Raw genomic sequence first — 21,878 nt, forward strand, 5'->3', positions numbered from 1 at the left:
ACCAATACAGGAAGCGACTTAGGAATATGGACACAAGCTAATTCCCATGTGAGTTGCTATATCATTTCATGTATTAAACTTTTATGCTACACTCAGCGGCGCCTGTTTCTCTTACGTCCTCCGACAGTCGCCGTCACCTCTAAGTAATAACTGTTGGGTATTGACTTCCGCTCCGCAGGAGTAGCTAGGCATAAAGACTTAGTCAAAAGAACAAAGGCATTTGCATATACACACCCATGGGGGCTGTCCCACTGGTCAATACCCCCCTGCAGTGACCACTCCCAACTCAGTTTTCATTCTGCCTAGCTTCAGGAGTAGTCAGGCTTCCCCGTGCTGGGGCTACAGTCTCAGCCTATCTAATCTTTTATTTGATTTTCTTTAAAAATGTCAGTTTTTTCTTGCTTTACTAGCTGTTTATTTTGTCAGCTTTTAGTTTTTAGTCGTTTCTTCGGATGAAGATGGATCATGCGGTGCTGGGATTCGGACTGACCGCCCTGGTTCTCCAGGGCAGAAGGGTCAGATGGACCCCCAGCCCGCCATCGAGCGTTCAGCTTATGTTCGCCTGTTTTTCTTCCTTGGCTCATTCACAGTAGGCCATTGCTAAGCAAAACCAAATCTGAAGAAATCTGAGTTTTGTAAATCTAACAAATTTTCACACTTATGACCAGAGCTAAGACCACATCCAGGATTGCAAGTGCCATTCAGTAGGTTACTGAAGTACCTGCATTGCATTGTGGGTGGTGGTAAAATGGGCTTTTAGGTTTGACTTATCTACATTCATCCTGTAATAAAGCTGTTATCTTTACAAATGTCGTAACTCAATATTTGCATTTTTTAATTCATAGGTGAGTGGTAAGTAAGGATGGCAGAAGCCCACCAAGCCGTCGCATTTCAGTTTACAGTAACTCCAGATGGCATTGACCTGAGATTAAGTCATGAAGCTCTGCGACAGATCTATCTCTCTGGCCTCCACTCCTGGAAGAAGAAGTTCATTAGATTTAAGGTAACAAAAGACTATGCAGTGATGCTATCAAATGATAAGTAATTTGACATTTGATTTTTAATAATATATTTTGTCACAGATGCATTGTATTTTTTGACAAAATGCTCCATGCAAATGCAGATGTTGCCAATGGTAACTGAACACCTTCAGACTTTGGGTCTGGTTGGTTTTTCTGTAAAGTCCTTTGTAAAAGTACAAATTGTTACACATCTATTGATTGTATGCTTGTTTTCTTCTATAGCGTTTTATCAGTTCACATTATTTGCTTTGTGATACCAAATTAAATAGTTAGCCCATTAAAACAAATATATATCAGAAGCTTCTTTTATTGGGCGGATTTACTATGGCAACACTACATTGAGGAAGGTCATTGTGACAGACACAACTGTAAGATAGATGTTACAGGAGAAAGATAAAGAGACAGAAGAGCTTATATATGAAGCATGTAATCATATGAACAACATCTTTTGTCGGCCATCACAACCATTTGAGCTTCCAACTGTCATTTCTGTAGTCTGGAAGGAAAGTCAGAAGCCATTGTTGACCTCTTTTTATGAAATGCCATTTGTCAGTCCTTATCCTCTGTCCTCAATACTTCACATCTCTGACCAGGAACAAGCACAAGTTCTGACTTACTTGACTTTCCTAGACTGCGTACTTGTTCCAGATATAAGACAAGATAACGACCTGTAGAGTAGAAGTAGAAGCCCCTTTTCTTATAATAGATTTATGAGAACTATGGGATAAATAAGTAATATCTAAATATAAGAACCATGTGCATTCTTACTTGAATCTTGATGTCCTTTGAGTATTTTATCCCAAACCTGTGCAGTGATCTAGTATGAAACAACTTTTATACTTAGCCTATGTGCAGGAGCTTCCTCTGAGAAGACTAGTCACTGCTGCTGTCTCTCCTTGTGTAGAGACTGGTCTTGTATCTGTAGTATCCTGTAGTTTTCTATAGGCTTTAGTGTTTGAAAATGTAAAAGGGTGTTCACAAAGTGGATATATAGCCTTTGCTGCTATTGAGGAATATATTTAAAGCAGGGGTCAGCAACCTTTTTCCACTTAAGTGCCGGATTCAATGTATGTGAATTAGTGAATGACCAATATTGGTTTTTCGTTGGCCGATATTTTCGTACATTAAAAAAATGTTTTCTTTTTATTTTTATCACTTGACAGGTACTCTTGTGGAGGGATCTGGGGGTCTAAAAGACCCCAAACCCCTCCTCTGCACTTAAAAGCATTCAAAACGCCAAGTTTGGCTGTTTTGAATGCTGTGTTTTTTTTTTTTAATCTGGCGCAGAGTACCTGGAAGTGATGTCATGACATCACTTCCGGGTTTTTTCGCATGGAGACCCAATCAGAGCCGTGTGGCTTTAATCGGGTCTTCAGCGGCTGTGCAGGCTGGTTGCCTGGGTCTCCCGGTGGGATGGGAGACCCGGGTAAACTGCGGAAGGCGGCGGTGTCCCCTCCCACTCCTTGTAATGACAGCCGAGTGGCTTCTCAGTCAAATTGGTTGTCATTACAAGACAGCCGACTGTCGGCTATGGACGCCGGTACCGGGGTAATGCCTCTAGCTGCAGGCATCACTCCGGTACAAGCACTTTCCCGAAATATCGGCAATATCGGTCACCTTGGTGGCCGATTCCGATATATCGGGGAAAGTCCAGATCGGCCCTCGATATATCAGCTTTGCCGATAATCGGTCCATCACTAATGTGAATGCATGGAGGGCTGTATTTGAATTCATCACGGGAACTTACGGGCCGGACATTTAGCAGTGGCGGGCTCTGGAAGATACTGTGGCAGATCTGTTGGAGACCTGCATTGCACAAGCAAGATCTGCTGATCGCTGCTGCAATGCTTAACAGGCTCAAAAAAAAAATGCACATGTGCATTTTATTTATTTTTTCAAAAAAGTGAACTTATCCTTTAAATTAGTGTTTATGCTCAGAATTAGGGTTTAATAATATTGGATGCATGATCTGTGTTGTTTAGTATCATTATTCCAAAAAGTACTCTAAACTTTCTTGACAGTAAAAAAAAAAGAATCTGTTGCATATCTAGATCCTTTACTTCAGGTACAATTTTTAAAGCAGCACAACTACGGGATTAATCGGGAAATGTACTGATGACAAGAGTGGCTAAGCTAAACACCAGGTTCTGCCTATCAGTCATGCCGAGGATAGAGAAAGAGATTTCCATGCCTTGGTCTACAAAAGCAATGCAATTTTTACAGGAAATTGAACCTGGTCCCCTCCACTAAAATAATTATACCCTTTTAACTGACCTTACACCTAGACATGGAAGGGTGTACTGCAGCGGAGGCACAGCAGATCTAAACACATAAAGAAGCCACCAAAGAGAGAGCTGCTCCAGGTGAGCACATTAGCTGTTATCCACAGCATAGCCAGGGTTTAGGTAAAGGTGATAGCACAGCTCGTCTGCAGATTCACAATCGAAAAAAATCCAGAATTCACTGCAACACTTCACCTTTTTTTTGATCCTCAATGCAAAAGACATCTCAGACAGTATGCAGTACAGTAAAAGTTGACGCGTTTCATGCTGTGGTTAGCGCTTACTCATACTGAGTTGTCACCTTGATAATAGGGTTCACAAGTGGACCTGAAACACTGTTAGTAAATCAAGGCTTCCTCTGTAAGTTTATTAAAGTACTGGCTTCTTCTTTGTTTCTTTTTATAACCCTGGTATGGTACCAGCATCATTTTTTAATCTAAACACAAAATGGTTATTTCTTTGGACACAATGTTATTATTTCTTCCATAGAATGGAATCCTCACCGGCGTCTTCCCATCAAGCCCTACCAGCTGGTTAGTCGTGGTGGTTGGGGTGACATCAGCGCAAATGTACACCAAAGTGGACCCGTCACTAGGATTAATAGAGAAAATAAACCAAGCACTAGCTACAACGTAAGTCATTAAACGAGATGACATCTGTACAATGATAAAGGAAGAAGGGCTGTGTCTCGACTCTGGGCTCACAGCCAAGAATGGCACGTGTATTCTCTATAATAATATGAGTGAAAGAACAGTAATATGTTTTGAAGCAACACACATCGCTCTAGTAGTGCTCACACTATAGTACAGAAAGTCAGCGCGGCTCAACACATCAATGACTAAGCAGATTGCTTGGTCTAAAAAGTGGAACTCCAGCTCTGATTGCCCACAAAGCCATCTGCCTTACCCCCTGAAGCCTCACATATACAAACCTTTTTCTGCAGTCTTCTAGACAGTCCAGCAAAGTCTTAGGAGCTTCCTCTTCTTTCTCAGTGAAAGGGGTGGGGGCAGGCATTCTTCATAGGCTGAGCACTGCTCAGTCCTGGAGAACTGTGAGCCCACCCATTGCAGTGATTCACCCCCAGGGGGTGTGAACTACAGACTGGGCTTACAGGAAATGGGCAGAATTAAGTGAGTGCCATTCTGCTAGAAGAGGACCTGTGGTACCAGATGGCAGAAAAATGTGGGGACAGTGCTAAAGTATGGAAGGCATAAATAAACCTTTGGTACTTTTTTTTTAAATACAGGAGGGTAGAACACAATATTGAAAAAAATTACTTGGAGTTATACTAAAAAAAAACAAAAGTTAAAAAAACAGCTTCTGCTGCAAAGCCTTCCCCATGATTTAGACATGTCCTGCATGGTAATACCTTTCCACAACAAAATGTTGCTGGTTTCCTTGGTAAGTGATGGCCAGCATCATTCAACCCACGTCCAGGCTGTCATGAACATACCACCATGGGGTGCATCACCAGCAGAGCTGCTGTTAGAAATCATGGGGCCCCATTAAACCCTCCTGAGTGGGCCCCCCAACCACGCCTGCACCCCACCTACCCCCCCCAAACCGGTGCAGCGGAAAGGCAGTACTGACTTTATCCATCTAAACAGTGAAAATGAAAGAATGTCCCTCCTCTGCTCTGTTAACCTGATGGGTCCAGGGAAATGAAATTTAAGCCCTGGCAAGCAAGTAGGAGCAGGGGTGTGATCTAGTAAAATCCAATTATTAATTTAGGCAGAAATGAACAATAAAGCAGCCCTGGGCCCCCCTGTTTAGCTGATGGGGCCTGAGCCCAGTACAATAGGACCGGTTGTACTCCCTTACCAGCAGCCCTGATTACCACACAAGCCTATGGTCAACTCAAAGTCGTGTTTTTTTACGAGAAAATATTTCACTAAGATGCTGAAGTTCTGCTTTAAAGTAGGAACTAGAATTGTGAGGCTGATTTATGAAAGCTGAAGCTGTGGGGTATAGCAATCAACCAATAGGGTTTTGTCTTTTAGGTGAAACAAGAAATCTGACTGCATGCTATCCCTTTTTGCTTCATAGTTCTTTGTCCCATTTTTAATTTTCCCCTCGTAGGTAGCAGACAGTACACAGCCCATTTTAGTAGTAGTGTAGTGGGTGTTCATTTATGACAGTGGAGAAACTGCTAAAGACAGCAGGCTTCTTTTTACCCCATTTTTACTAACTTGTCTGGTGTATTAAAGCTTGTTTTGTTATGTTCATTGATGAGACTATAGAAATGTTAGAAAGAGATTTACATGACTAACATTTGCTTATAGAAGGAGCATTTTGATTAGGCTTTAGATCAGACATGTCCCCAACCTGCGGCCCGGGAGCCACATGTGGCCCCCGAACCCAGGGCAATGCGGCCCACTGCCCCCTGACAATTTTTTTTTTTGCTGGGGAGGGAGGAAGGAAATCGGGCCGGGGGCATGGCCACAGTGGCTTCCAACTAACGGTAGGCAAAGGCTGCCTCGGAGGGGAGGGGGGGGGGCTGGGGGGTAGACGAGGATGTGCAGTGTTTCTGACTCCTACCACCATGACCACTTCAAATCACTGAAGTGGTCATGGTGGTTAGAGTGTTCCTTTAATATCTCTCAGAAGAAGTAAACCTCTGTATACTGATTCCATTTCATTTGATCATCCTCTAGTTGTGTTAATTAGTGCGGGAGGTGCGATGGTGCGGGAAGGGTGCAGCAGCATTTTATTACTTATATACCTTAACTATAGTATATATTTTATATGTGGCCCGAGAAAATTTCTCTACACTCAATGTGGCCCAGAGAAGCCAAAAGGTTGGACACCCATGATTTAGACCATGGTTAAATACAGACCTGGAGTTCTAGGATTTCATAATCTAACATTTTCTGCATTGAGTGTCCTGTGTGCTGCCTCCACTGCCCTGGTCCTGCCATAGAGAAACATTGCTGCCTTGGCACATAGTCCTAGGACAGCTATGGTTCTCAATGTCTCGGACCAGTCCAGGCACAAGGCACTGGAATAAACATACAGTAATTGGCACCCTGGTCTACGTGGGTAGCACCACTAGGATCTTGTTTGTCTGCATATGATATCAGTTACCATTGGATACTTTGGGAAGGATGGAAGAGGCAAGCAACATGTCTTGCTATTAATAGAAATAGTGTAATGTCAGTGGACACCGCAAAGACAGTTTTGATTTGTTCAGACCTGATCCAGAAAATACATAAAAGCCATAAATCAATATGCCGTGGTGGTGTAAACCTGCATTAGAATCCATCAACACACTATAATATTATTATATCAGTAGGCATATTGATTTATTGTTGTCTGTCCAGCAGTTCCTCTGATGTAATCTTTCTGCAGACAGTATTCTATTGCTGTGGATACATCTTGCTGGATACACAGCATCTTTTTCTTCATAATTACAGTAAACCCCCCTCCATTGCGGGGGTTACGTTCCGGACCCAGCCGCGAAAAGTGAAAATCCGCGAAATAGAAAAACCCTATTAAAATGCATTGTAGGCATGTTTTTTTTACTGTCACTGTACCTGTAAAAGCATTTTAAGGTCTTTAAACACACTTTTAAAACAATAGAAACTCATTTAAACACATAAAAGATACTGAGAGACATAGCAAGAGCTATGGAAAACACAAAAATATTTCATTTTTAATGATTTATATAGTAAAATAACATTACAAAAAAACCCGCAATATACCGGGACCGCAAAAACTGAACCGCAATGGAGCGGGGGTTTACTGTATAGTGTATACGGTTACTTAAAATTGGTATTCAGTAACTTTCTTTTTATTTGTAAGTGTTACTGTTATAATGAATTGGGTATAATTGTCATTAAGTGTATAATTTAACCACTACTGGACCGGAAGGTTTTCCCCCTTAATGACCAGGCCATTTTTTGCGAATCGGCACTGCAGTAATTTAACCACTTAAGCCCCGGAAGATTTTACCCCCTTCCTGACCAGGGGGTATTTTGTGATTCGGCACTTCGTGACTTTAACGGACAATTGCGCGGTCGTGCGACGCTGTATCTAAACGAATTTGGCGTCCTTTTTTTCCCACAAACAGAGCTTTCTTTTGGTGGTATTTGATCACCTGTGCGATTTTTTGATCACGCGCTATAAACAAAAAAAGTGCGTAAATTTTGCAAAAATAGCAATATTTTTCACATTTTTTTATATGAAATTCCCCCCCCAAAAAATGTAAAAATCAAATTTTTTTTTAATTTTTTGGCCAATTTGTTTTCTGCTACCTATGTTTAGTAAAAAAAAATCGCAATAAGCGTATTTTGATTGGTTTGCGCAAAATGAAATACCACCAAAAGAAATCTCTATTTGTGGGAAAAAAGGACATCAATTTTATTTGGGTAAAGCGTTGCACGACCGCGCAATTGTCTGTTAACCACTTGCCGACTGCCTAACGCCGATCTACGTCGGCAGTCAGCCCCTCACAGGCAAAGTGACGTAGGGCTACGTCACTAGCTTGTGAGGGTCTAGGGAGTGAGCGCGCGCCCCCGGAGGCGCGCTCCCGCGTGGTCACGGACCCCCCCGCGTGTGTGACCGGCGGACCCGATGTCCGCCGGTCACTCTGCGATCGGCGGGGGAGAGGGAGAAAGTCAGGCAGCTTGTGTAAACAAGCTGCCTGTCATTCTCCCCTGTGTATGAAGGATGATCATATGGTTCTACTATGTAGAACCGTTGATCACTCTTCATACATCTGAAGCCACAGCCAATCACAGTAGAAAGCATGCCCCTAGGGACACACATAGCCCCTCCCTTTAAAAAAAAGTTAACCCCTTCACTGCCAGTGTATTTTTACAGTAACAGTGCATATGTATAGCACTGATTACTGTAGAAATGTCACTGGTAACCCCAAAAGTGTCAAAAATGTCAGTCAAGGGTCCGATCTGTCCGCCGCAATGTCGCAGTACCGCAAAAAAAATCGCAGATCGCCGCCATTACGCGTTAAAAAAAAAACAACAAAAATGACAAAAATCTTTCCCTTTGTTAGTAAACGCGATAACTTTTACGTAAACCAATCAAAATACGCTTTTTGCGATTTATTTTACCAAACATAGGTAGCATAAAACAAATTGGCCTAAAATGTTAAAAAAATTTGATTTTTACATTTTTGGGGGGGGGGAATTTCATATAAAAAAAATGTGAAAAATATTGTTATTTTTGCAAAATTTACGCTCTTTTTTTTGTTTATAGCGCATGATCAAAAAATCACACAGGTGATCAAATACCACCAAAAGAAAGCACTGTTTGTGGGGAAAAAATGACGTCAAATTAGTTTAGGTACAGCGTCGCACGACCGCGCAATTGTCCGTTAAAATCACGCAGTGCCGAATCGCAAAATAGGCCCTGGTCAGGAAGGGGTAAAATCTTCCATGTCAAATCGCATATCAAATCAGTCCGATGTGAATGGGGCTTATTGTCAAAGCCTAATTGAACAATCTGATGTTAGAAGCTGATTGGTTACTATGGACAGCTGCACCAGATTCCGTGTGCACCAGTGTTAGTAACTCTCGTTCATAGTATTTAGATGTATGCATTCTTCCAAAATAAGATTGCTTGCTGATCTAGTCTTCTGGTAACATTGATTCACAATCTACTATCTACAAGTAATTTTGGAACTTTAGCTCCTGATCACACCAATCGTGACATTAAAATCGTGCTACTTCAATGGAAGTAGCACGATTTTAAAGTAGTACTACTTCAGGTGCTACTTGGAAGGCATCTGTGACTTAATGCACAGATGTCTATGCAAGTCGTACCTGAACTTGCAAAAAGTAGTGCAAGAACTACTTTCAAAATGATGGAGTTGGAGTAGCACCAATTTGACCGCTTCCATTGCAGACAATAGAGTGCTACTTGTCAAGCGATTTGAGATGATCAATTCCCATGACAAGTCGCAATGCAGTGATTGAGGGCTTTAAATTAGTTAATTTGTCTTTAAGAAGCTTTAGTTACATAGAAGGAAAGCAACCACCATCTAAGTAACGCCCAAAGTTTCATTTCGCTTTATGGATGTCTTTATGCTTGTAAATATATTTTGTTTTCTAACAGTGGATATATGACCAGTCAGACTCAGAACATTGTCAGCGGTGTTATCTTTGGCACTGGTCTATGGGTGGCTCTCTTTGCCACCATGCGCTACTCCCTGAAGATGCTCCTGTCTTACAAAGGATGGATGTTTGAGGAACACGGAAAGCTCTCCACTACTACTAGGCTATGGATGGTGAGTAAACCCAGTAGAATGCAGCTAAATTTGTTATAGCTCTTGTACTGTATTACTTTAGTAGTAGTACTGTAGCTATTTAAACTTTTGCCTAAAGCTGGCAAACTGGGCCTGGTTAAACAAAAATTGCCTAACACAATAGCTGCATGGATTCTTGCCTGAATCTTGGTGTTCTTTGTGAATTTCTTTCAGACGTGCAATAATCCTGCATGAAACAACTCCTACACTTTTCCACTTTTCTGGAATTACTCTCTGTTATTGTGCAAGGTCACTAGTCTTCTATCTGCCCCTTGCCTTTTCTAACAGGCAGCCTGTAGCGGGTGGAATGCCTGGTACCATCCGCAGTTCTGCAATCTGCTCAATCTATGTGCAGCCCAGTGATTACATTACCACTACTTTTACTAGGGTATATATGGGTTTGCAAAGACATTTTCATTTACAAATTCTAAAGCTCATACAGGCCAAAACTTTGAGATAAAAATGAGAAGGTTGGTAAAAGGCGCTACCTGTAAAAATTCTGCTAAAGTTGATACTGTGTATGTGAATTCACTTATATGCATAAACCAAATAAGAAAGATTCAATGGTGATATAAAGTGCAAAAGTGCCAGTAAAACAAGATAATAAAGGGGCTAAATTCTCACAATCCCCCAAAAAAGTGCTCAATCTACAATGCCTCGTACACTCGCATCGATAGTTGGCCTTGAATTTTCGGCCAACGTCCGATCGGCCGATTTTCGGCTTGTTAGTATGCTTCCGACAACCGACTCCGACTTTTCGGCCGAACAAAATCTGGTGTGCATGCTATAAAATTTTTGTTGGCCGTCAACAGAACGGCCGATTGTTCGTCAGTCAGTACAGATTTCGGCAGACAAAAATCTGATGAGCAAGACTGGGCATGCTCAGAGAAGAAACAACACACGGAAAGTAAACCAGAACATGACATCACTTCTGAAGTTGGTTTTTGTTGGCCGAGAAAATTTGTGTGCAGTCTAGAGCACATTTCAACCAACACAATAACACTGGACAAAAGACGGCCGATCGGTCGGCCGATAATCGTTACGTGTGTACGAGGCTTAAGGAATACTATACAGTGAGCGAAAAGGTGTGCAATGAGCAATAATTTGAAGCAGAGGTGCACAAGTTGTGATAAATATTTATTACAAATTATATACTTTATAGTGCAGGTAATAAAAAAAGGTATGGTAAAAAAATTAAATAGATAATGGAAAAAGTTTGTATAATTGATATATATATATATATATATATATATATATATATATATATATATATATATATATATATATGTATATGTTCCTTTAAATTGATACAAAATAAAATCGTGAGCAAATAAATATAGGAAAAGGAGAGACTCTTTCCTGAAAAGTGCTATGTGCAGTGTCCGTGATAAACCAAAAATGTTCCAATAGGTGAAAGATATAAGAGAGTGTTTACACCTGTGTAGTGCACTATATGTCACACTTCCAATACAACCTGTTGGTGTGAGGTATTGGTGGTATTAGACAGGCTGACAAATCCAGGGGTCCCCTCCGTTTCTGATGAGCAGATACGTTTGACAGATGATGATCAATCAATCTAAATGCTCAAACAGAAGAGAAACCCCATGATATAGTATACAAGGCGATAAACCACAAGTAATACTGACTCACTCTGTAGGCTAGTCAGGATCAGTGTAAACGCCGGGAAGCTTCCACGTTCCACGGCTTAGGCTCAGAAACCAGAAGTGACGTTTGTCGTTAGACTCCACCCTAGGCGTTTCGTCATAGGACGTCTGCTGGAGCCGCCCGTTTTAATATAGGCCAAAACTTTGCCTGCAGTTTCATGTCACGCTGTAGACCAACAACAAAGACGCAGACAAGGAAATAATGGTTTGCTTATGCCTCGTACACACGATCAGATAATCAGAAGAAAAAAATCGTTTTCAAATTGATTGCATGATAATCTGTTCGTGCATAGCTTTCGACAGCTGATCATGACAGTTCCTCCAACAATATCCAAATGGACAAACATGAAAATTTTTCTCATACGATAGCCTAGCGAAAGACAATCGTTTAATCAGTACAGTATGCGTTCGCTAAAAATTGATAGACAAAGACCACGCATAATGGTAATGCCTCATACATACGATTAGATAATCACACATATGACATCACTTCCGATACGTAGATACGCAAACAGGAAGCTATTCCTGAATCATAGGAAAAAAATCATACGCTTAGTACGCATTGTTAAATTCGATATTAGTATCATACAACAAAATGCGAATGATAAGTCGTCCAATTATCTGATCGTGTGTACGGTACAAAACTCTAAACTTGCCTAATTGCCCTGTTACAAACTTTCTCAAATAGCGTCTTATCTCTATATATAGCATTGATATGTGTGGGAAATCACACTCCTGTGAAGTTACCATATGCCATCCTTGAACAGGTGCAACTGTTGTTCGAACAAGAAACCTATAGACTTATCAGACTATTCATGCTTTTATTTTGGTGTAAAGAACAGCGATGTTTATTAGTGTATTACAGCCAGCCGTTTTGTTTTTCTGTCTACAGCTTCAAGCTTGTTATTAGATTGCAGTGACTTATTATTTTTTTTTTGGCCTCGTGATATTAATAATAACTCAACAGCCCTTCAGTTGATGAGGTTCTTATGGGATGTTTTATCAGAATACCGCTACCTATTAGATTCTGCAACCAGAAGCAAAGTACGGACTAGAACAACTTACTGCGCATGCGCCATGCGTTCCAACATGGCCGCTATGCGTTCCAATAGGTTTCCTAATGTGACAGGACACGAAGCAGTGGCGGACCTCTTGTTATACCCACGCAAGTCTTGAATTTTACATTTATTTTAGCAGTAAACTCACTTTATATAGTGAATCACAGTATTATATTTCTATTATTATTGTATTCTAGTAAGTATAGCGAGAAACCTGCAGGTAGAAAGTTTTGGCGGCCATCTTGGTACACCCGCACTGCTGAGCGACAAACTGATTATATAGTGAAATAGACTATTTCACTCAGTTGCGGTGAAATAGTATTTCAGTATATAAGTTGAGTTTAGTGCTAAAATAATGAAAAATTCAAGACTTGCGTGAATGTAAGAAGATGTCCGCCACTGGAATGCATGGTGCATGTGCAGTGAGATTGTCATACTTTGTTCCCATCCGAACGTCATTTCCGGTTGCAGAATCTGATAGGTAGCGGTATTCTTATAGAACACCGGCAAACTTGCAGTGTACTACTCTTGAATAATTTGTCTCATTGTACCAGAGGATAGCATACATGTTTTGGTTTTTCAGGGAATGGTGAAGTTGTTCTCTGGACGGAAGCCAATGCTGTACAGTTTCCAAACATGTCTTCCTCGCCTCCCAGTGCCAGCTGTTAAGGACACAGTCAGAAGGGTAGGTTATGCATTACTTCTTGTTTGTTACTGTGTAACTGCTTTGTATCTAAAGGACCTTCCATTACATTTGTTCTAAAGTACCTTCCATTACATTTGTTCTTTTTGAGAATTTAAAAAAAAAAAATGTTTAAAAAAATATGTTTGGGTTAGAATAGTAACATGCATTTTACCATAGAGCAGGGGTGTCAAACTCAATTTAATCTCGGGGGGCGCATCAGCATTATGATTGCCCTCAAAAGGGCCGGTTGTATCTGTAAGACTAGATGTCAAGAGCATCCCCTACCCTTACATAAGATGTCAAGAGCCTCTCCACCATCAAAAGTGGAGTCCCCCACCCTCCATTAAATCACAGTGCACCTCCCTTACCTTGTGGTGCTGCTGGGAAGAAGCTGGAGGCATTGCTGGAAAGCAGAAAGTATAAGGTTTGGAGGAAGACTGGAGTTCTCCTGCAGCTACAGGAGAGGTGTGAGGGCCACATAAAATGGCCTGGAGGGCCGGATTCGGCCCGCGGGCCTTGTGTTTGACACCTGTGCCATAGAGTAATACTGTGCAGTGACATATCATAGCAATGAAGCACCCTCAATGGATATATAACACTATCTGCCATGGCCCCTATATTTTAATCAATTGCATAATTAAAGTGTATCTGAAGCCAAACCTTTTTTATTTTAGATAGACTAGGGAATGGATAATAGGGAATGTCTCCATGGGGAGATTTACCTTCACTTCCTGTACTGTCGGTGAGTAAGGACATCTCTTCAAAGTGAGGAAAATCTTTTTTTAAGCTGTCATTGGAATAAGTGTCCTCATTGGAAAATGCCTTCCCTGTTCTGGTGTCCTGTCATACTTAAAGTACTCTTTAGGATTACTCTGGATCAGCCCAGTATTTGTGTCTTCAATATTTGTCAAGCCATGATAATTGTCGACCATTTGAGCTTCCAAATGCGTTGGCTAAATGTGAAAAGTGTTAAAAAAACCATTTCTGGACTTAAAGGGGTCTTTACAATTACTGCATTTATTGCAGTAAGATAAAAAAACATTCTGTGTGAAGCAGCCACCCTCAGCCCCCCTAATGTTTACCTGAGCCCCTTCTCGATCCAGCGATGTCCACGTCTGTTTGTCTGGGACTCCCCTCCTCGTTGGGTAAGACACAGCAGCGGCGCCATTGGCTCCCGCTGCTGTCAATTAAAATTAGTTAGCCAATGAGGAGAGAGGGGGTATGGGGCTGAACCGCAGCTCCGTGTCTGAATAGATAGACGGAGCTGTGACTTGGCTCGGGTGCCCCCATAGCAAACCAGTGGCCCACACTCCTTTCTCACTTTTCAAGCTTTATTGTTTTCTTCGTCCCTGTTGGAGACATTTACAGGGTCTGTTTGTCACGGTGAAATTTGTTACAGGGTCTAAAAGTAATAGGTAATCCAAAATTTTGAGCTGTCACCAGAACAGGAGGCAAGGATTTCTTCCAATTTCACTCCTTCACTACGTGTATTGACAGCGGTCTTGCCGAGAAGTTCCCTCACTTTGGTGATATGTCCTCTCACTGTTGTGTCTATGGTGGGACTAGAAGTGATGGAACATCCCCCCAATAAGATGCAGATGGCAAAAGATCTCGACAGGAATTTAACTCTTCTCCACTCTGTCAAAAACAAAGTTTTGGCTTTAGATACATTTTAGGTAAGATAATAATTCTTTATTATTACAGTGTTATTGCATTCTAAACTATTTTGAATTTTTTTTTTTTTTTAGAAAATTAAGAGATTCATCTAGTAGAGTAAAAGCATTTAAATGTCTTAAAACATATCTAAACCAGAGAACAAAAATGTAAAACTGAATTCTGAGTTGGAGACGAAGTTACCCTTGCAAGGGTTAACTGCTTGTTTTGTCTAGGGCAGTAGTCTCCAAACTTCGGTCCTGGGGCCGGATGTGGCCCTTTGCTTGCCTTTATCTGGCCCTTGGGGCATTATTTCTCCCACTGACATTAACATTGGGGCATAATTCCTGTCAATGAAATCCACAGTAGGGCATAATTACTGCCACTGACCCCAACAGTGGAGCATTATTCCTTCTACTGAAACCAACCCTGTTAGTTTCTATTGCTCCCACGGACACCAATGATGGGGCACTTTTACTCCCACTGAGACCAACGATGGGACAATATTCCTCCTACTGACACCAATATCGGGGTACTATTCATCTCATAGACACCAATGAAGGGGCATTGTTATTGATGCCAGGACATTTTCTTCTTCCATTGGCCACAGTCCAAACCGCTTAAAGTCTGAAGGATAGTAAACTTGTTTAGAAAGTTTGGAGACCTCTGGTCTAGGGAATGATGAATAAGGTATGGGATGTAAGCAGGCCCTTGGTGTCTGTACATCTAAAGACTGGTAAGCTGCAATATAATAAGGTTTTGTTTGTTGGTTTAGATACGCTTTAACATTTATATCACAGGTATGCTTTACATGCAGAGGTAAGGATATGTTAATGTAGAATTGCATCCATGGTGCCAAAGTAAAGTTGGTCTGTCCTGAAGGAATATAATTGAAGACTGCAGCCACTGGCATATATTAGAGAGCACAGAATGATGTACTTATTGAAGAACTGTATCCAACTTCTGTGAGTGTAAGCCCTGGGAGGCTCGGAAAACATAGAGCATGACAGCTAGCAGTTGTTGGCTTATAGCCTACCTAGCTTCTGGTGTTTGCCTTTTTTCAGCAAGCACTAGTGAACAGACATTTGCTTTTCAGCTATATTTTTGTTCAGTTTCCAATTACATTAGAGTGATAATCATGCATCTGTTTAAAATCAAAATACACTATATGGTTAAAAGTATGTAAACCCGCTTCCAAATTATTGAGTGCAGGTATTTCCAGTGAATTGTATTGTTAAAGTGAGATTCATACTTGCCTGCTCTGTGCAGTGGTGTTGCACAGAGCAGCCCAGATCCTCTTCTTCTAGGGTCCTTTGGCCCCTCCCTCCTGCCAAGTGCCCCCACAGCAAGCAGCTTTCTATGGGGGAAACCGAGCAGGCTCGCTTTCAAACTGCTTCTCTGCGTGTCCATTCAGGCACGGCGCTGTGGTTTGGCCCCGCCCACTCTCTCTTCTAATTCACTCACTGGCTATGATTGACAACAGCGGGAGCAGCTGCTCTCGTGCATATCGCTGGATCGAGATGGGGCTCAACCACTTTAATGCTACTGCATACAAAGACATTTTTGACAATTGTGTGCTTCCAGCCATGTGGCAACACTTTGGGGAAGGCCATATTCTGTTTCAGCATGACTGGGATCCCGTACACAAAGTCAGCTCTGTAAAGATATGGTTTGACAGGGTTGCCAGCCGTCACTAAATTCCAATACAGTTTGTAAAATCTGTGATTTTTTACATCTGTCTCTGAAGTTCCATTACATACATGCAGTCTGCACAGATTTTACAAACTGTCTATGAATTTACTGATGGTTGGCAACCCGGTTTGACACATTTATAGCGGAGAAACTCAAATGCACAGAGCACTGATCTTAGCTACATTAAATACATTTGGATCAATTGTAACATTGACTGTGAGCCAGGTATTCTCATCTATCATCAGTACCTGACCTTACAAATGTTCTTTGGGCTAAATGTACAAGTTCCCACAGCTACACTCCAAAGTCTTGGGGAAAGTCTTACTACGAGTGGAGGTTGTTAAATTAGGGGCAAGTCCCCATATCTCCTCAAACTGAAGAGATTATGGGAAATAGGGATTTATAGGTGCCAAAAAGGAGCAACACATAATTTAATTTGTACAGAAACTTACTTTTAAAAAATATGATATCATAAAAACATATTAGATCAACATTGTCAACATGTAATAGGACCGACCGTTCTGTGCATTTCGCCCAAATGAGGGGCTTTGCCAGAATCCACTTTTCAATATTGGTACGTCTAATAAATACACTGAACAAAATTATAAATGCAACACTTTTGTTTTTGCCCCCATTTTTCATGAGCTGAACTCAAAGATCTAAGACTTTTTCTATGTACACAAAAGGCCTATTTCTCTCAAATATTGTTCACATATCTGTCTAAATCTGTGTTAGTGAGCACTTCTACTTTGCCGAGATAATCCATCCACCTAACAGGTGTGGCATATCAAGATGCTGATTGGACAGCATGATTATTGCACAGGTGTGCCTTAGGCTGGCCACAGTAAAAGGCCACTCTAAAATGTGCAGTTTTATCACACAGCACAATGCCACAGATGTCTTAAGTTTTGAGGAAGCGTGCAATTGGCATGCTGACTGCTGGAATGTCCACCAGAGCTGTTGCCCGTGAATTGAATGTTCATTTCTCTACCATAAGCTGTCTCCAAAGGCGTTTTAGAGAATTTGGCAGTGCATCCAACCGGCCTCACAACCGCACACCACGCGTAACCACACCAGCCCAGGACCTCCACATCGAGCATCTTCACCTCCAAGATCGTCTGAGACCAGCCACCCGGACAGCTGCTGCAACAATCGGTTTGCATAACCAAAGAATTTCTGCACAGACTGTCAGAGATAGGGTTGCCACCTCATCCCTTTAAAACAGAACTTTAATTACACAAATTAATTACACAGGTTCTGTGGCTGATTAAGGTGGTAATTAAACTCACTTGGAGCCTTCTCTGCATTAAATTAAGCCTCAGAACCTGTGTAATTAATTTGTGTTCTGTTTTAAAGGGATGAGGTGGCAATTCTAGTCAGAGACCCTCTCAGGGAAGCTCATCTGCATGCTAATCGTACTCATCCGGGTCTCCACCTGACTGCAGTTCCTCGTCCTAACCGACTTGATTGGGCAAATGCTCACATTCGATGGCCTCTGGCACATTGGAGAGGTGTTCACTTCACAGATGAATCCCGGTTTCTTAGATCTTTGAGTTCAGCTCATGAAAAATGGGGGCAAAAACAAGTGTTGCTTTTATAATTTTGTTCAGTATAGCAAACAACACAAACAATACATTCATTAGACATAATACATATAAAAAATACATACATGTCAAGGTAAGATGTATAAACCAAAAAAATATATACTGTTATATATCTAGTGAGCCATGTCTGACAGGAGTGGAGGGGGAGGGAAGGAAAGGGGAAGGAGAAAATGGAGGGGGGGAGGGGAGAGAGGAGGGAGATGGAGGGGAAGATGAAAAGGGGGCGCGGAGGGAGTGGGGGTAAAGGGTGTAAACTGAAACAATATGGAGGACGCTGTAGAGTCATCATATTGGGGGAAACAGAGGCAGAAAAAGATAAGGAGGACTATTTATATCAGGTCAAAAGGTATTCAAATACCAAAAAAATGTTGTTAAAGTTGCAAAGGGGGGACCCACTCCATATTAATGCCCATGGTCTCAGAATGGCAATATCCAATAAGGTTGTATAAGTGTGGTGATCAGGTGTTCACAAATGTTTGGCCATATAGTGTATATTCAATAGGAAATGGACGGGTAATTATACTTTGTTGTTTTATGTGAATTTGTAGGAACTCCTGGTAATAGGGTAAGTCTTTGAAGCACTGACACAATGCAATGCACTTTATTATTGTAGAGAGCTTCTAACATGCTGACGTACATGATCCAGCTATGCTTCAGGTTTCAGTATCAGCTTGTGGCTTCAGTTTAAGAATCTCACCATTGCTTTCTAGCGTGTTCAAGTAGGAAATCTTTACAGATAATAACTACATTTGTCCTGAAGTAATGGCTGCATATTCAGTGTTGTTTGATATTATTTCCTTAGTTAGGGGATTTTCCAGTTTTAATAAAAAACTAAAAAAAAAAAAAAAAAAAAAACACTTAAAGTGGGCGTAAATCCTTAAATCTACCAGTGAAGTGACTACCCTCAAGTGATACACTGAGATTAAAAATATTTTCTCTTGGTGTCAGAAAAACTTGTTAGAAGTGATTTATGCTTATAGCAGAGGAATGAAGCAGCAGACAGAAATGACACTTAGTGCTGTGGATTAAGACAAGCACACACTAAAGAGGGAGAGGCTTTGTTCATATTTCATGTCTGAGGTTTATGACTACTGTAAAGCTGTACGCCAGGCAAACAGATAAATTAACAATGAAATTACACACCTGTTAACGGTTTTATCTGCCAAAGGTTTTGTACTTTTGTCCAGACACACGTTTGATTTTTACACCTCTGCCAGGCAGCACAGCCAGGAGAGTGACACCATGTTCTTTGTTAGAATTAGGGAATGCAGTGGTGTCATCTCCCTTCTCCCAGTTGGGATATTTGTAGAATGAAAGAACAGCACTGATAAGTCACCGGCTGTGCTCATTCTGCTCTCTCCTCCCGTTGGCATGTTTCCTCGCAGCACATGTGCATGTAGCAGATTCTGATTGTTTCTAAATGCTGCCCCTATTTCTCCCAGCCTGACTGCTGCTAGTGAAGACAGAGGGTGATATGCTGGCAGATTTAGGTGCTTATGCTAGTTGTATGGAGCAATACTATTATACACAACTGCATTAAATGGTGCTTTTTGCCATCTGCCTGGGGTTTAGATTTAAGAGTGTCTTTTAAATGGGCAGCTGCTGTGCTGCTGACCTGAATAAGTTAGAGAAGGGACAGCCTTAATTAACCTCACTCAGTTTGCCAGATAGCATGAAGGTGGTGCTAGGCTTTCTTATTAGAGAGCACCACATTTTTAACAGAGGGTCACGCATGCATCTTTTCATTAAAAATGTATTTGTAAAACAAACATTTCATCAAAATATTGAAAAAACACTGGTTTATAAAATGTAAACCTTTAAATATACAGATAGTGTCATGTATACACTCACCGGTCACTTTATTAGGTACACCTGTTCAATTGCTTGGTAAATCGCTAATCAGCCAATTACCTGGCAGCAACTCAATGCATTTAGGCATCTAGACATGTTGAAGACGACTTGTTGAAGTTTAAACCGAGCATCAGAATGGGGAAGAAAGGTGATTTAGGTGACTGAATGAAGCATGTTTGTTAGTGCCAGACAGGCTGGTCTGAGTATTTCAAAAGCTGCTGATCTACTGGGATTTTCACGCACAACCATGTCTAAGGTTTACAGAGAATGGTCCGAAAAAAGGAAAATATCCAGTGAGCGGCAGCTGTGTGGATGAAAATGCCTTGTTCATGTCAGAGGAGAATGGGCAGACTGATTTGAGATGATAGAAAGGCAAAGGTAACTCAAATAACCACTTGTTACAAAAAAGGTATGCAGATTACCATATTCAACACAATGAACCTTGAAGCAAATGGGCTATAGCAGCAAAAGACCGCACAGGCTTACCAAAATTAGACAATAGAAGATTGGAAAAATGTTGCCTGGTCTTATGACTCATAATTTCAACTGTGACATTAAGATGGTAGGGTCAGAATTTGGCATAAACAACATGAAAGCATGGATCCGGCCTGCCTTGTATCAACGGTTCAGGCTGGTGGTGGTATAATGGTGTTGGAGATATTTTCTTGGCTTACTTTGTGCCCCTTAGTACCAATTGAGCATTGTCTAAATGCCATGGCCTACCTGAGTATTGTTGCTGACCATGTCCATCCCTTTATGACTACAGTTTACCCATCTTCTGATGGCTCCTTCCAGCAGGATAATGCACCATGTCACAAAGCTCAGATAATCTCACCACTGGTTTCTTTGAAACATGACAATGAGGTTAATGCACTCCAATGGCCTCCACAGTCACCAGATCTCATCCAAAAGAGCACGTTTGGGATATGGTAGAACGGGAGTTTGGCAACATGGTTGTGCAGCCGACAAATCTGCAGCAACTGCATGATGATGAGGAATGTTTCCAACACCTTGTTGAATCTATGCCACGAAGAATTAAGGAAGTTCTGAAGGCAAAAGGAGGTCCAACCCGATACTAGCAAGGTGTACATAATAAAGTGGCCGGTGAGTGTATAGAAAACACATTCATTTTATTCACTTTACCAAAGTAGTGCTCCTATGGGCAGTCCCACAACATGATCTGACAACTAATTAAAAAGAAAGTGATATACATAATGTGCAGATAAAAAAAAAACACATTATCTACTGTTCTGTGTATCATTCATAACTATAGCATATACGGTCAATGATGCACATTTATGCATGGATTTGAGGTCCCTTGATCACACTAACAAGTGTTTATGTGTTAGCTCTGTTTAACACCCCCTCCTCAGCAAAATTTTATTTAATCTATTTGTTTGGCTTCCTCTACCCCCCGCCGCCATTCTGACCTTGGCCAGAATTATATGTCCCTGGTTCTACAGCCTCCTGGGACACATCACATCTACCAGGAGGCTGCAGGATCAGACAAAAAGAGTGGCCTGAAGGTGAGTCCAATGCATCATCAGTATCTGGCTGCCTGCACCTGGAAGAGGCAGCCAGCTGAAGAGGACCAAGATGGCAGCATTGGACCTGGTTTATGTCTCCTGAACAGTAGGTTGCAGTGGCATAACACTGGATTCGCTTTGGTAGTGAGTACGTGTTTTGAAGAGAACCCGGAAATGCAGGTATGAGGAAAGAAAGTTGAGTGCTGTTTTATTTACTAGGGTTTTCAGCTTGAGATTGCTGCAATAAAACAAGCAATAAAATATCATACACTCAATATTCAATGTAACCTTGGTTGTATTATCTGCTTGTAATTGGCAGTTACCTTACTGAAGTTTTATTTTGTCCTCAAATTATTGAGCAAAGGTTGTGCTGGGTGAACTTCTGTTCATTATACTATAAAATCGAAACCGTGTCTTGTTTACCTTTTGTATCGTTTTTACTATCTTCTTTTATATGCTACAAAATTATATATCACCTGCTTTGCCTGTACATTGAAGTCATTGTTTTTTTCCCAACATATTGGTTATGAAAGTAGGGTTTACAGAAGGGGGAATGTCACTGTCAGGCCCAGACTTTGG

The 21,878-nt window shown here is 41.3% G+C and overlaps 1 protein-coding gene across 2 annotated transcripts in view; it reads left to right on the forward strand.

Moving 5' to 3' along the window:
• The window catches only part of CPT1A (carnitine palmitoyltransferase 1A), a 104,073-nt gene that overhangs the window by 33,138 nt on the left and 49,057 nt on the right, over positions 1-21,878 (forward strand). For both annotated transcript variants that reach the window (XM_082270011.1, XM_082270012.1), the window contains exons 2-5: positions 846-1,003; positions 3,794-3,936; positions 9,377-9,548; positions 12,872-12,973. In XM_082270011.1, coding sequence (XP_082126137.1) covers positions 863-1,003; positions 3,794-3,936; positions 9,377-9,548; positions 12,872-12,973 — 558 coding nt within the window. In that variant the 5' untranslated portion in view covers positions 846-862. The remainder of the gene's footprint in view (positions 1-845; positions 1,004-3,793; positions 3,937-9,376; positions 9,549-12,871; positions 12,974-21,878) is intronic.

The sequence above is a fragment of the Pelophylax lessonae genome (genome assembly GCF_965119305.1).
Source record: "Pelophylax lessonae genome assembly, chromosome: 10".
Lineage (NCBI taxonomy): Eukaryota > Metazoa > Chordata > Amphibia > Anura > Ranidae > Pelophylax > Pelophylax lessonae.